Genomic DNA, 14,178 nt, shown 5'->3' on the forward strand with positions numbered 1-14,178 from the left:
AGTCCAAATGGATTGGACGTCTAGCGCCGTCAATGGCATTGAAAGATGAGCATTTGCAGCCATCCTCCCAGTTTAAATGAATTGGACGTCGATTGTTGTCAATGGTGGTTCTGAAACGTTATAAGTAATCTTTTAGGGTGCTTACAGGTCACTTCCTGCACATTTAGGGTATCTCAGGGAAATTTTAGATCAATTCCCGTTGATTTTAGGACATTTCTGGGTCACTTCCTGTATATTTTGAGGCTTTTTTTTTTTTTTTTTTAAATAATTGGGTCGTTTTTTTTCCTATTGGTAATGAATGGGGCCATTTGGAACTTTTTGATGTTCAAACTATGTGAATTGGGTTTAGAAAAAAGTAGGATACAAATACTGTATCACACAGAAGTATGTTGACTCTGTCTTCCGTAAAGAAAACCCGGAAGAGGCGGAGCTTAGTTACTGGCTATGCTACTAGCAAAACTTAAATGATGAAAAGTCCTAACCGCGTGACACAAAATCTAATAACATTTGTATTTCGCACAACTCTGGCTTTATAACATTGGAGAGTTGAATTGTTACTGTGTTACTGAGGAAAAAGTTACTTTTGAAACTAAAAAGTAGCTAACTCGGACTACTTTTTGACAACTGTTGGATTTCCTGGGTAAACCTTGCCTACGGTTTGTTTATATTTACTTTGCAAAAGACGAAGAAAATGTCGGAGCTAAGCGACGAAGCCAGTGAGTCCGAGCAGCTGGGCGTGAGTCTCTCCTTGTGGCTTGGGGAGTCCCTGGTGAGTGCCGAGGAACTGGACGTCCCTCTGGACCTTCACACCGCCTGCTCCATTGGACAGTACGACGTGGTGGCAGAGTGCATTCAAAGGTGCACACACTCACGACTTTGTTTATTTTGAATTAATCTGAACTACCATATTTACTCCTTAACTCATTGCCTATCATTGATGGTGATAGACGAGCCAGTGCTACTGTAAAAATGAGCCGTTTTTCCATTGATTTAAGAGTAACTTGGGCATATTACCACTTACAACACTGAAACTAAGGTAGCACGTCAATAACCTTACCACCATACTGGGGTGTGACAACACTATATCGAAAAGGTGATATACCGCGATACTTTATAGCCCAAAAGGTAATCGATATGCTCCTGCAAACATATGCGGAGTTTGACTTTTGGGGCAGAGGGAGGCACAACATGTTGATGACCCCGAAACGCAGTGCTAGGAGTAAAATTAACTTACAAGAATATTTATAATATTAAGTTGAAAATGAGCGTTTTTTTGTTTTCCATCGTTCTTGAGAGGAATTCTAAATCAGGCTGCTTAGGACAGCTATACTTTTCTGCAAAGACCGTCATCAATTGAATATTGTACACCTGTCGTTGTCGTGCCAATGTAGTTACCCCTGTCAAAAATTGTGTCCCCTGGGCGGAGCCACTGCGCTTCACTGATTTGCTTGATTTCCTGGTTTTGGTGATGTAGTTATCAACGAGGTTTTAAAACATGGCCCATCCCTAAAAAAAAATTTTTTTTTTCTGTCGGATAACGTAACATACGTACTGAAAGTAAAAAAAGGCAATGTTTTACTGTTTTACTTGTAGGAACTGTTATTACTGTAATTCAAGTCTTGTATGGAGTTTCTCCAGTTTAATAAACGTCGATGAATGTATAACTGTGGTTCTTTTCTGGCTTCAATTAATTGTTTAAGTCGACATAACTCATAACTAATGTGTGTGTGGGTGCGCTCCCGCACCCTGGGCATACAATTTTTGACGGGGGTAACTACATTAGCAAGACACCGGTGGTGGCTCTGTTGTACAATTTGCGTCTTTAGTGGAGCAAATTGAAACTCCGCTCACCATTTTGGCGGTGCTCTCTGGCGTTTAATGGTCCAGATTTTCAATCCTTGGTTCTTGCTCAGTAGTTGTTGTCACTTTTGAAAGCTTAGGTTTGAAAAAATTACGTATATCCATCTCGCTTCTTCGGTCCTAGGGTGGTTTTGGTTAAGCAAAGCAAATGACCTTCTCAGGTGCGAGTCACATGATCTGTTCGAAAAATAATTTTGACCCATTATAAAAATCTTTTTTTGTTTTGTTCATTTCATTCATTTTTGTTGTTTGTTTTATTGCTGTACGACTTTTATAGAGAATATTACCGGAAAACTCTTTTTATTTTAAAATCATATATAGGAAAGTCAGTTACATGCAATGACACTTTTCGGCCACCGGGGGGGGCGGCCCCTCCTTAAACTCGGCATATGCCTGCAAAGAATCCATACATCGTTTTAAAAAGGTGTCACTGTTTAAAAACAAAAAGAATCAACAGATTTATACCAAAATCTTTCATTAGAATGGTGTCTACGTTAGCTTACTGGCTGCCATTGAAGCACTAGACGTCCAGTTCATTTTGATTGGATTGGATGTCTAGCGCCGTCAATGGCACTGAAACCAGAACATGTCTTGTGGGCATTTACAGATTAAGTCCTGTTGAATTTGAGTCACTTCCAATCCATTTGGGGACATTTTTGAGTCACCACCTTTTTCAGTAACCCAAAATCAACAAAAAGTGTCCCATAATTGCCCCTAAAGGAAAAGGAAGTGACCAAAAATCTACAGGAAATAATCTGAAATGCCCCAAAATTAACTCATTGCCTGGTACTGGCTGCCATTGACAGCCATGGAGGGTCGAATCTGTTTGAAATGGAAGGAATGGCAGATCGCTGCCACCCTCCCAGTTCTGACAGATTGGACGACTCATTTGCAGCAGAAGAATGAAAATAGCTTGTTTTTCTGTTTATACCATCAATGGCAGCTAAAATATTACTTTGTCCATCTCCAACATGGACCGCACTCTAAATGTTGTCATCACTGACTGTTCAAAATTCAATTGTGTCTCTTTAGGGGTGAGGTTGACCTAAACAGCAAGAACATTGGAGGTTGGACGCCCCTGATGTACGCGTCATATATCGGCCATGACAACATAGTCAATCTCCTTCTGGAAGCCGGCGTGAACGTCAACGCTACTACCGCGAGAGGACAAACTCCCTTAATGCTAGCGGCTAGCTGCGGGAATGAAAGCATTGCCTACTTTCTGCTCCAAGTATGAAAATGACACCGAGCTGTGTTTGAATTAAGCCTTTGTGAACATGTTGCTGTTGCTTCCTAAAGCAAGGGGCCGAGTTAGAAGTGAAAGACTGTCGAGGTTGGACGGCGCTGTTCCATTGTACGAGTACGGGTCACCCACAGATGGTTAAATTTATGCTGGATAACAACGCGGATGCTAACGTGAGGTGAGAAGTAGTTTGGAAAGCTTTTAACTAGGGATGCCCCGATCGCATATATTTGCACTAGAGTCTGAGTCACTTGATTTTGAGAATCTGCTGATACAAATACCTCTTTCGCTCTTTCCGGGAGTGTTGCAGAGTTTGAAACATACCGTAATTTTGTGACTATAAGCCTCTACTTTTTTCCTTCATTTTGATACCTGTGGTTTATAGTCCAGTGCGGCTTATTTGTTGATTTATTTGGGTTAATAGGTAACACTTTATTTGACAGCGGCGTTATAAGATGGTCTTATGGCGCCACAGTCAAATAAAGTGTTACCAAATACAAAAACTAGCAATTAATGAAACAATTGGAACAATAAGTGAAAGAAAACTGAAGAAATAATTATCATAGAACATGAATTTTGATTGTTATTTTCATCTGTAGCGCTGCAATGCATGCTAAGAGGGATGTTGGACTTGTTGAAGCAATGAAGCTTTGCAGCCAATTGGTTCTAAGCTTCATAGCGGTGCATTTTGTCTTATGACATCTTATGATGCCGCTGACAAATAAAGTGTTACCGGTTAATATCTTTTGGTGTAAATATCCCATAATACAGTGCGGAAAGCTGCGGCTTATAATCCAGTGCGGTTTATCTGGGAACAAATGCCGTTTTCATGTCAAATTTGGCGGGTGGCGGGTTATAGTCCGGTGCGGCTTATAGTCCAAAAATTACGTTATATAAATTAGGCCTGAATGATATTGGGGGGAAAAAACTACCGGTATCATTGCAATTTTTGGGGGGGTTTGCGAACCATTGCAATATTATATTGCGCTTTTAAAACTACAATTTTCACCACATTTTTCATTGCATCAACTTTAACGCCATAGTTTTAATCACTCTCCATAACATTCATATAATTCAGTGTTTTTCAACATTTTCTGAGTCACGGCACGTTTTTACATTGGAAAAAATCACGCGGCACACCACAAACCAAAAAATGTTCCAAAATTACATTCTGTACATTATATTTCATTATAAAATACCGTATTGGCCCGACTATAAGACGGCCCCCTCTTTTTCAAGACTCAAGTTTGAAATAAGACTTTTTGAACACCAAATTTTTATACAGAAAATAATTACAGTACATCCGAAACAAATAACAATATAATTGAGAGAAAAAGCATGTTATTTTGCCTCATTCAAATCTTGATATCTGAACATTTGAATATGTAAACTAAAGTGCAATCACATTCGTAAATGAATGGTTTCTGGTTTTTGAAATGTAAATAAACCAATCTATTATGATAAAACAACAAAATTGCAATAACTGCATTAACCATCAAAGTGAAGTCTAACTGCAGCTGTAGTCTTGAAACAAATCTAAATAAGGAAAAACATTGCAATAAAATAATGCAAACTGGTTAAACTTGAGAGTAGCTGAGATCTGTCATGACAGAACATCGCTTCAATGATATCTGGCGCCGTCTAGTGTCGTGAATGGGTATAATGTCTAGACCGCAAATATAAGACGACCCCCTCTTTTTCAGTCTTATTTTAAAGCAAAAAAACACCGTTTTATATTCGGGCCATTACGGTAATTTCTCAATATTTATACTTAGTGTGAAACTTGAGCCTGTTTAGATAAACACAAAGCCGATATCCTGACAGGAATCTTCGTCAACAGCTCTGTCTTTCTGTTATTATTTTTTGTTTTCTTGTTGAACTCCTGACAATCTCTCACGGCACACTGGTTGGAAAACACTGATATAATTCATGTGAGTCCACTCAAATTCCCTCACACTGCCGAGAACAACCGCTTACCTACACAATGAAGGAGTTGGCACAGCACACTTCAGACTTGGCAGCAAGTTTAGCTAGGATTAACACATTTGCACCTTTGATCGTAGAGCTACCGAAGCTTTTCTGGCCAGAGCAAAGCTACAAACCTGTCAATCATCATTAAGTACCAAACACCAGCTGCACTGGTGACCAACAAAAACAGTTTGGTCGCACTGCTTAGCAGGAGGCAAGGTGAGAGGCTGTGTCGCTGCGCGAGCATAAGGCAGAAAAACATAAATACATTTTTCAGATTAAAAACCCAATCCTTTTCACCCTATTGCGATCCTCTGGAAAACCTGATTTCCGATTACGTGATCGGATCAGAACATCCTTACTTTACCATTGGTTTTCACTTAAGCACTATTCTTTTTGACTGATCCATAGGGAGCCCGGTTCTGGATTCACACCCTTGATGGAGGCTGCTGCTTCTGGGCATGAGATTATCGTTCAATACCTGCTGGATCACGTGAGGAGCAGTTGAAATCAGTGGTTCTCAACTGTTGTTGTTCCTGGACTAACAAACATGACAATCGATGAATCAAAATGTCTATTAATCATTTGAACTGAACCTGATGGTAAAATTTGCAGATAATCAGTTGAGATCTTCTGGTTTAAAGCACAACTCACAAGCATCTCAGTATGACGGGCACCTCAGTTTAATCCAAACATGCTTACAGAAAGTGAAAGCCGATGAGCGCAACGCCAAAGGCGAGACAGCCCGAGCCCTCGCCATGTTGTACGGCAACACCAAGATTGCTAGCCTGATTGATTCTCGCTCTCCCAGGACCAAACCAGGTATGCCACACACAGACACAGAATGGTTAAACTCTTAAGTTAGGAGTTTGTCCGCTCTGATCAACTAGGACACTTTGAAGACCTGAGTTCCTCCGAGGATTCGGACAGCGGCCCACCAAGGACGCGAGCTAGCCGCAACCGGGCTAAAGGCATCAGCATCCACGACGGACCCCAAGCCATCGCTAAATTCCGAGTCGGAGGATCGAGCGGTAAATCAGAAGTCTTAAATACGGTTGTCCCGGTCACATATTTTTGCAAATGAGTTTGAGTCACCTCATTTTGAGGAACTGCTGATACAGAGTACTAATCTGATACCTCGGCAAATTATCCAATAAAATACGTGATGCTATTTTGACTTTAGTTTACGTGAAAGCTAGCACAACATTTTCTTACTGTAAGTAAAGTTTTCCGTGGTGTTGTAAAATACATTTGTTTCCTTTGACGGGTTCCTTGTGCATCTTTATTGTGCTGCTTCTTAGCCCTTAAAAAAAACAAACAAACCCCCCCCCCCCCGATCTTATTCACCCTATTCCGATCTTCTAAAAATGACGTGATCAGACCCGATTTCCCAACGTGATCAACTTGATCTCTGGTCTTACATGTACCTGTCTTGTCTTAATAATGCATTGAATTTCTGAATTGGCGTTAAATTCTCTTATAAGTGGTCTTAAAAATACCTAAATTTCACTGTTTAAAACCTGAAGGAACCCAAATGCGGTAATATATTGGTTGCCTTTTTTTTTGTTGGTGTTGCAAGTTTGGCTAAGAAATTTGTTCCAGAAGAGGTGAAAAATTAAGCTCTAAGTGGTCTTAAAAAGACTTCAATTTCACTGGTAGAAGCCTGTAGGAACATTGACTGTGCTAACAATTAAGTTTTCTGATGCTAGCACACTTTTTTTTGTTGTTGTTGCGAGGTTGGCTGTGAAATTTGGATCAGAATTGGTGATAAATTCAGTTATAAGTAGTCCAAGACTTAAATCTCACTGGTTGAAAAACCTGTAGTAACGCTAAATGGGCTAACAATTTGGTTTTCCGATGCTAGCATGCCTTTTTTCTTGTTGTTGCAAGATTGGCTATGAAATTTGTTCCAGAGTTGGCGATAAATTCAGTTCTAAGTGATTTTAAAAAGACAAATTTACTAGTTGAAATCTGTAAAGAACATTGAGTGTGCTAACAATTTAGTTCTCTGATGTTAGCACACTTTTTTGTTGCTGTTGCGAGGTTGGCTGTGAAATTTGTATCAGGATTGGTGATAAATTCAGTTCTAAGTGGTTTTAAAAAGACACAAATTTCACTGGTTGAAACCTGTAGTCACGCTGAGCGCGCTAACAATTTGGTTTTCCTGTGCTAGCACCTCGCACGACAAGTGGCTACGTGGCATTTAGCAATATGGACGACGGCATGCGCTGTCGGGACATGACTTCGCCCATTAACGAGCTGGACGGGCAGAGCAATAGCAGCAGAGGTGAGAAGATAACGTAGCACAAGCATTTGGTCATCAAAATAATCCCAAAATGTGCTTAGATGACAGTCCATTCTTTGACAATGACATGCCAACCATGAGAAGCAGTAGCAGCAGCAGTGAATGTTTACCAAATGTGATCGGTTGGGAAGGTTCAGTGGAAAGCAATGAGGTGAGTGAAATCAACCGCGACCATAGACTTCACTATCAGTTGACAGCACACGGGGCCGATCCGTAGGGGGCCTATTTTCAAAACTTAAAATTCAAATATTTTCAAAACCAAAGCCGCTAGCGACCTAAAACCAAAACAGGCACCTCCTTTAGGCATACATGAGTCTCCATGAGCAGGGACTTGAAATTCAAAGTCGTTCCCTAATAAAATCCCAATTAATTTTTTTATACAAATATATCAAAACTTAAAATGGCTATAAAATTCTCAAATTTTACGCTAGATGCACAAAAATCACCAAATGCAAAGATAATCACCTATATTTTCAGGATTAGTAGCAATACTTATCATGTAAGTTTATGCCCAAAATAGTTAATGTTTTTTCAACAGCTAATAAATTTTCACATCAGTAATAAATGTTCAATCAGAAACTTAATACTTGAGAAAAGCATGCAGAAACATCTTCATTTTACTCTAAAAAAGCAAAATTTGCATTTTTCTATGTACGATCACAAGTTATTTAGGTTGACTTCCGTTATTGTGTCGGGATACAAAATCCACACAAAACAAAGAGCTTTTTAATTTTAAAATTCTTGTAAATAAATATTTAAATTGCAGAATTTCTATAGATATGAAGCAAATAACGGGCAGTTATCGTTCATTTTACGTAAATATTTCAAGCAAAAGTTAGGGTATTGTGTAATCCAACATGGCGGCCGTCACGAAACAAAGAACTTTTTAAGTTGAAAATTCTTGCAAATAAATGCTTAAATTAGACGTGAACGTAAAACAGTCTAGATTATTGGTTAAAGGCAAAAAACGGGCAGTTATTGTTCATTTTACATAAATATTTCAAGCTAAAGTTGCGGTATTGTGTAATTCAACATGTCACAAAAACAGCTTTTTAAGTGGAAAATTCTTGCAAATAAATGCTTAAATCGCGGAATTTCTATAGATATGAATGTAAAACACTCCAAATTGTTGGTTGAAGGCAAAAAACGGGCAGTTATCGTTCATTTTACGTAAATATTTCAAGCGAAAGTTACGCCATTATGTAATCCAACATGGGTGCAGACACGAAAAAAAGCTTAAGATGAAAATTCTTGCAAATAAATGCTTAAATCGCGGAATTCCTATATATATGAACGTAAGACAGTCTAGATTCTTGGTTAAAGGCAAAAAACGGGCAGTTATCGTTCATTTTAAGTAAATATATCAAACTAAAGTTACGGTATTGTGTAATCCAACATGTGGGCAGACACGAAAAACAGCTTTTTAAGTTGAAAATTCTTGTAAATAAATGCTTAAATCGCGGAACTTCTATAGATATGAACGTAAAACAGTCTAGATTCTTGGTTAAAAGCAAAAAATGGGCAGTTGTTTATTTTACGTAAATATTTCAAGCTAAAATTACGGTATGGTGTAATGCAACACAGCGGGTGTCACGAAAAAAAAGCTTTTTAAGTGGAAAATTCTTGAAAATACCGTAGATGCTTAAATCGCGGAATTTCTATAGATATGAATGTAAAACAGTCTAGATTCTTGGTTAAAGGCAAAAAATGGGCATTTATCGTTCATTTTACGTAAATATTTCAAGCAAAAGTTACGCTATTGTGTAATCCAACATGGGGGCAGTCACGAAAAAAAGCTTTTTAAGTTGAAAATTCTTGCAAATAAATGCTCAAATTGTAGCATTTCTATGAACATAAAAAAGCAGATTCTTGGTTAAAATAAAAAAACAAAACAAAAAAAAACGGGCAGTTATCATTCATTTAAGTAAATATTACAAGCCAAAGTTACACTTATTTTATCCATTAATTTTTTTCACGTTTCAAAGTGCATGCATGGTGCTATTTAATATAATAATTACTTTGAATCCTTGATCAAATCACTCGATTTTGGTCGGCCCCCTACGCGAAGGAAGCTGTCTTGTCAACTGAGGGTGGATTCTAGGCCGCGACGGTCGCGAAGTCCTAGTAACTAACTCCGCTTCCCCGCCAGGACTCAGACCAGTGTCAAAAAAGTAGCTCACGTCGACTGACAAAGGCGCATCACTCTAAAGGCAAAAGTCGGCATGATGGAGGACCTTCAGGGGATTGCTCACAAGTTCCGGCGTCATACAGCGGGCCAAAAGTAGCACTGCATTTTATTTTTACACTGCATTTAAAACGTCTGACCATTTTTTAAATTCTTAAAGGATTTGGCAGAGTTCTTGGAACAACTCGGCTTCTCAAAGTATCTGCCGTTACTCGAGGAACAAGATATCGATTTACGCATTTTTCTCACCTTGACGGAGAATGACTTGAAAGAAATCGGAATCACGTAAGTTAGTCAATTTTTCCATCACGGACCATGGTCTGTTACATTTTAGCGTTTGATACAGTACTACTTTAGCTGCTATTGATGGCACTAGACGTCCAATTTTGTCATGATAACTCACAAGTTAGCCCTTTCGGTTCAAATTGCTACGACGACCATTACCGCCAATGGACATGAATGAGTTTTAAAATCAGAAATTGGACCTTTTTGCATCTTCCCCAGTTTGTTCGGGCCTAAACGCAAGATGACCTCCGCGATCGCGAGATGGCATAGCGGCGCTCGACCTCCTAGTGACGCATTGGAGCAGTCTTACGCCGACCAGTTGGAAGCGGAGATGCAGGAGATGGCCATTCAGCTACACAAAGTAGGGATATAGCATAAAAACTAAGAAATAAAATATGATCTTCATCTTAATTTGTGATCCACACAGCGCTGCGAGCAAGTGGAAGCCCTGCAAAGTCAGGTGTCGCAGGAGAAGGAGCTGCGCACGGTGATGGAGGGCTGCCTGATGGAGGACAAGATGGCATGGAGGAGAGTCCACGCCGAGCTGGTGGAGAACCACCGGCTGAGCCAGGACATGAGCGCCACGCTGGCCAAAGCCCGATCGTGCGGTTCCGAGTTGCTGGCCTCGTTGGACGGACTTCATCCGGCTTCCGAGCTGGTGAAGGAAATCAACGCGTACCAGGACCAACTAGGTAAAACGGACAGTGATTGAAGTCGAATCCTGTCTGATCGTCTCACGCCGATTATTTTGTTCAAACAGCGAACACTTTGCAAACCGTGCTTCAAAGCCTGAGGCGGTTGAGCGCGCCGGAAAAAGTGGCGGATAGTTGGGAAAGGCCTTAATCACTCCAGGTGAGGAACAAACGGATAGTAGACTAGTCACCGATTAGTTCATATATGAATCACGTTGGTTAATGTTTTTATTACAGAAATAAGGGGAATATTTACTGTATTTAAAAAAAAAAAAAAAATTTAATACTAATGAGATTTTCTTTTAAAAATAAAGGATTGTTTTTCGCCTATTCATTGTGTAAAATTTACTTTTTGAAAATGAAAAAAAAAAAAACATTTCAATTAAAATATATATTAATGAAATTAAATAGAAATGATATATACGGCGGAAAACACTCGGGTGACTTGAAGTTCCGCTCTGAGACCCCCAATTTGGCCAAATTTCAAAATTGGCCAATATCCATGTGTAATACATTATTGGAAAGCTTCAAATCTCAATTTTCTGGGGGGAGAAAATTTTTGAACAGGAGGGCATTTTTTTTAAAACAAAACATTTTTTAAACCCCTAAACTCTAATTCGAGGTCAGAGCATGAGAAAGCATAATTAAAGACACCATGATTTTAATGAGATATTATCGCATACTAACCTTGTTTCGATCCAAAAAACACAGAGTGTCAAGACACAGCTGTGAATGGCCACAGCCTGACTTTTGGGGGATATTATGGGTGAAACACGGTAATATAACAGGGGTCGCAATGCAGAAATTGCAGACATCAAGGCGTGGAAGAGCTTTTCTTTTTCAAATATTTACCCTTAAAAAAAAATTTTTTTTTCTTCAAATTTTCTTTCTTTGGATTGATCATCTAAAATATCTTTGAAAATGCGACTAACAAAAAAAATACAATTAAGCGATAGTTATGTAGATATCCGTGACCTATTTACAGACACAATTTTTTTCATTGTGGCGTAATTTGTTTAAAAGTTTGAAATATGCGAGTGAATGATTTTATAAAGTCTTTTTTTTTTTTTTTTTTAAACTAAATATTATACATCAAGTAATGATTCTAAGCTAAAAATGATAGACATTTCAATTTTTACTTACCTTCTTTTTATGGCTGGTTGAAACAAAAGCGGTTGCGCGGTGTATGTAAACGGGGGTCGCCGGGGTAAAATGGACAAAAATAGTTCGGGGGCTTAATGCGCTATGAAACTGCTATGGCAGCATATAGACATTATGTTCTTTCAAACACAGTAGTTCTTTTAGCTTAAAATACAGCAGTTTATTTTGAAGAGGGATGCAAGAGCAGAAACTTTTTCAGCTTTTTCAGCCTTGTCTGTTTTCCGTCATATATATTTTTTTAAGTTCAATTTTGAAAGTGAAAAGATTTTCTTTTTGTTTTTTAGTTTTTAAAAATGTAATGATTTACATTTGTTTTAGCATTTTTGAATAATATGAAGATTTTTGGGTGAGTTTCTTTTCCCTAAATAAAAAAAAAATACGAGGAATTCTTTGGCTACCATTGATTGAATGATTGCATGTCTACAGCCTTCATTGGCGGCCCAATAGTTAAGAGGCTGAAGGAGAAAAAAAGAAAGCATTTGGACAAGTTGTGGTCAAGAATAAGAATTTCAAAATAGTAGTCGACTAATTCGAAAGTCAATTACCGTATTGGCCCAAATATAAGACGGCCCTGATAATAAGACGACCCTGTCTTTTTCAAGACTTAAGTTTGAAAAAAAAGACTTTTTGAACACCAAATTATAGATTTGAGAGAAAATGCATTTTATTTTGCCTCATTCAAATCTTAATGTCTGAACATTTAAATATGTAAACTAAAGTGCAATCACATTCGTAAATGAATGGCTTCTGGTTTTTGAAATGTAAATAAACCAATCTATTGTGATAAAACAACAAAATTGTAATAACTGCATTAACCATCAAAGTGAGGTCTAACTAACTGTAGTCTTGAAACAATTCTGAATAATAAAAAATATTGCAATAAAATAATGCAAAATGGTCAAACTTAAGAGTAGCTGAGATCTGTCATGACAGAACATGACTGGAGTTCAGCATGCGCTTCAATGATATCTGGCGCCATCTAACGTCTTGAATGGGGATAATGTCTAGACCCCGAATATAAGCCGACTCCCACTTTTTCAGTCTTATTTCAATGCAAAACACACCGTCTTATATTCGGGCCAATACGGTAATTTGTGAATATGTCGATTAATCATGGCAGGCCTGAAAAAAAATTTATTATTATTTTTTTTTAAATACAGTTTTATGATTCTTCCTAGTGGTTTCTTGAGTGATGACGGCGGGTGAGATGACCACCCTAAACTACAGTATGTTGAGGGGAGACCATGCTGGACGCAGCCCACCCAGACGGACCGAACGGTGCACGGTTCTGACAAGCAGACAATAGGTGGGACAAGTGACCCCCACGCGTTTGTGCTCGTGTTGGGCAACAGTGAGGACCACACCCGCAAAAGCTAGGAAATAGTTTGTAGATCCGACAAGCGGTGGGCAAAGGATGGCACTTTAAACCGACCGCCAAGCATTTACGCCAAAGATTAGATTTTTCTTATTTCAAAAGAGAACGCTAATTTAATGTATTGTAAATTATAGAAAAATACTAGTACACAGTATTTTAGATTAGTCAAATCAGTTTATTTGTACCCATATTTTTTTTTGTTTAAAACACTGAACTAATGATGAATTAGAGATGTTAATTTTATGATATTAGTTTCTTGTTTTAATACAATAATTTAAAATTAAATATTAACTTCAGGTAAAATTGGTTAAATTTTTAGAACAGTTATGAACAACAACATTAAAAAATACAGTCAAAATTGTGCATAAATTAACAATTTTATTATTTTTCTCAACGTGTTACTTGTCTTTTTTTAGTATTTTTATAAGCCGCATCCACAAATTTTCACAAGAAAACTGTATTTTTTCACATATAAGCCGCACTGAATGGACTGTAACTCACAGGTTTCCGCATTGTATTATGGGATGTTTACACTAAAAGACATGCAGCCGATTAGACTAAAAAAATCCATATATAAGCCACATGGGAGGAAAAAAGCAGCGGCTTATAGTCTGAAAATTATGGTCATTTTGTTTGGAAATGTCCTGCTGAATGTTTTTTGAAGAAAAAAAAAAAAAATCAAACATTCTCATTGTTGTGAAAGAAAAGAAATTAAACTTATTTTTCTAATGATTGATTGTTTTTTTTTAACTCATATTCACAGCTTTTGAATATAAGTTTTGATTGCGATTCACTGAAAGTCAAGAGTCTTCAACAGCAAGTATGTGCAAAGTTACTCGCGCTTCAAACCAGACTATGTCATATGAGCAAAAGCGGAATGCTGAAAAAAGTTCCAGCGAGTCCACTACGACGGCCTCGAGCAAAAAAGACGAGAACTTACAACACCTTCTAAAACTCTCAGGAGTGTGCTTTTTCATGTATGGTATTTTTAGAATATTAACAAAGTTAGCATGCTTATGCTATGCTTAGCATGTGAGCCCATAAGGGGAAAAATGGCATCTTTTCATAGGATTATTAAATGCGAATTCAAAATAAAATTCTAAA

The 14,178-nt window shown here is 38.0% G+C and overlaps 1 protein-coding gene across 1 annotated transcript; it reads left to right on the top strand.

The window, feature by feature from the left end:
* The first annotated feature begins 423 nt into the window (after positions 1-423).
* On the top strand, positions 424-14,141 carry anks3 (ankyrin repeat and sterile alpha motif domain containing 3). The gene is made up of 14 exons (XM_057826893.1): positions 424-858; positions 2,893-3,091; positions 3,160-3,281; positions 5,483-5,564; positions 5,776-5,893; positions 5,962-6,102; positions 7,245-7,358; positions 7,418-7,527; positions 9,526-9,657; positions 9,722-9,846; positions 10,066-10,207; positions 10,274-10,538; positions 10,607-10,698; positions 12,878-14,141. The coding sequence occupies exons 1-13, from the start codon at positions 692-694 to the stop codon at positions 10,687-10,689; spliced, it is 1,800 nt and encodes a 599-aa protein (XP_057682876.1). The 5' UTR covers positions 424-691; the 3' UTR covers positions 10,690-10,698; positions 12,878-14,141.
* The last annotated feature ends 37 nt before the right edge of the window (positions 14,142-14,178 follow it).

This window comes from Corythoichthys intestinalis, chromosome 21, assembly GCF_030265065.1.
Source record: "Corythoichthys intestinalis isolate RoL2023-P3 chromosome 21, ASM3026506v1, whole genome shotgun sequence".
NCBI lineage: Eukaryota > Metazoa > Chordata > Actinopteri > Syngnathiformes > Syngnathidae > Corythoichthys > Corythoichthys intestinalis.

Excerpts from the sequence above, each read along its gene's own strand:
- anks3 (XM_057826893.1), top strand. The coding sequence starts at position 692 with ATGTCGGAGCTAAGCGACGAAGCCAGTGAGTCCGAGCAGCTGGGCGTG. Across the intron at positions 3,092-3,159 it reads TTGCCTACTTTCTGCTCCAA|CAAGGGGCCGAGTTAGAAGT; the intron begins GTATGAAAATGA and ends TGCTTCCTAAAG. Across the intron at positions 9,658-9,721 it reads CGTCATACAGCGGGCCAAAA|GATTTGGCAGAGTTCTTGGA; the intron begins GTAGCACTGCAT and ends AAATTCTTAAAG.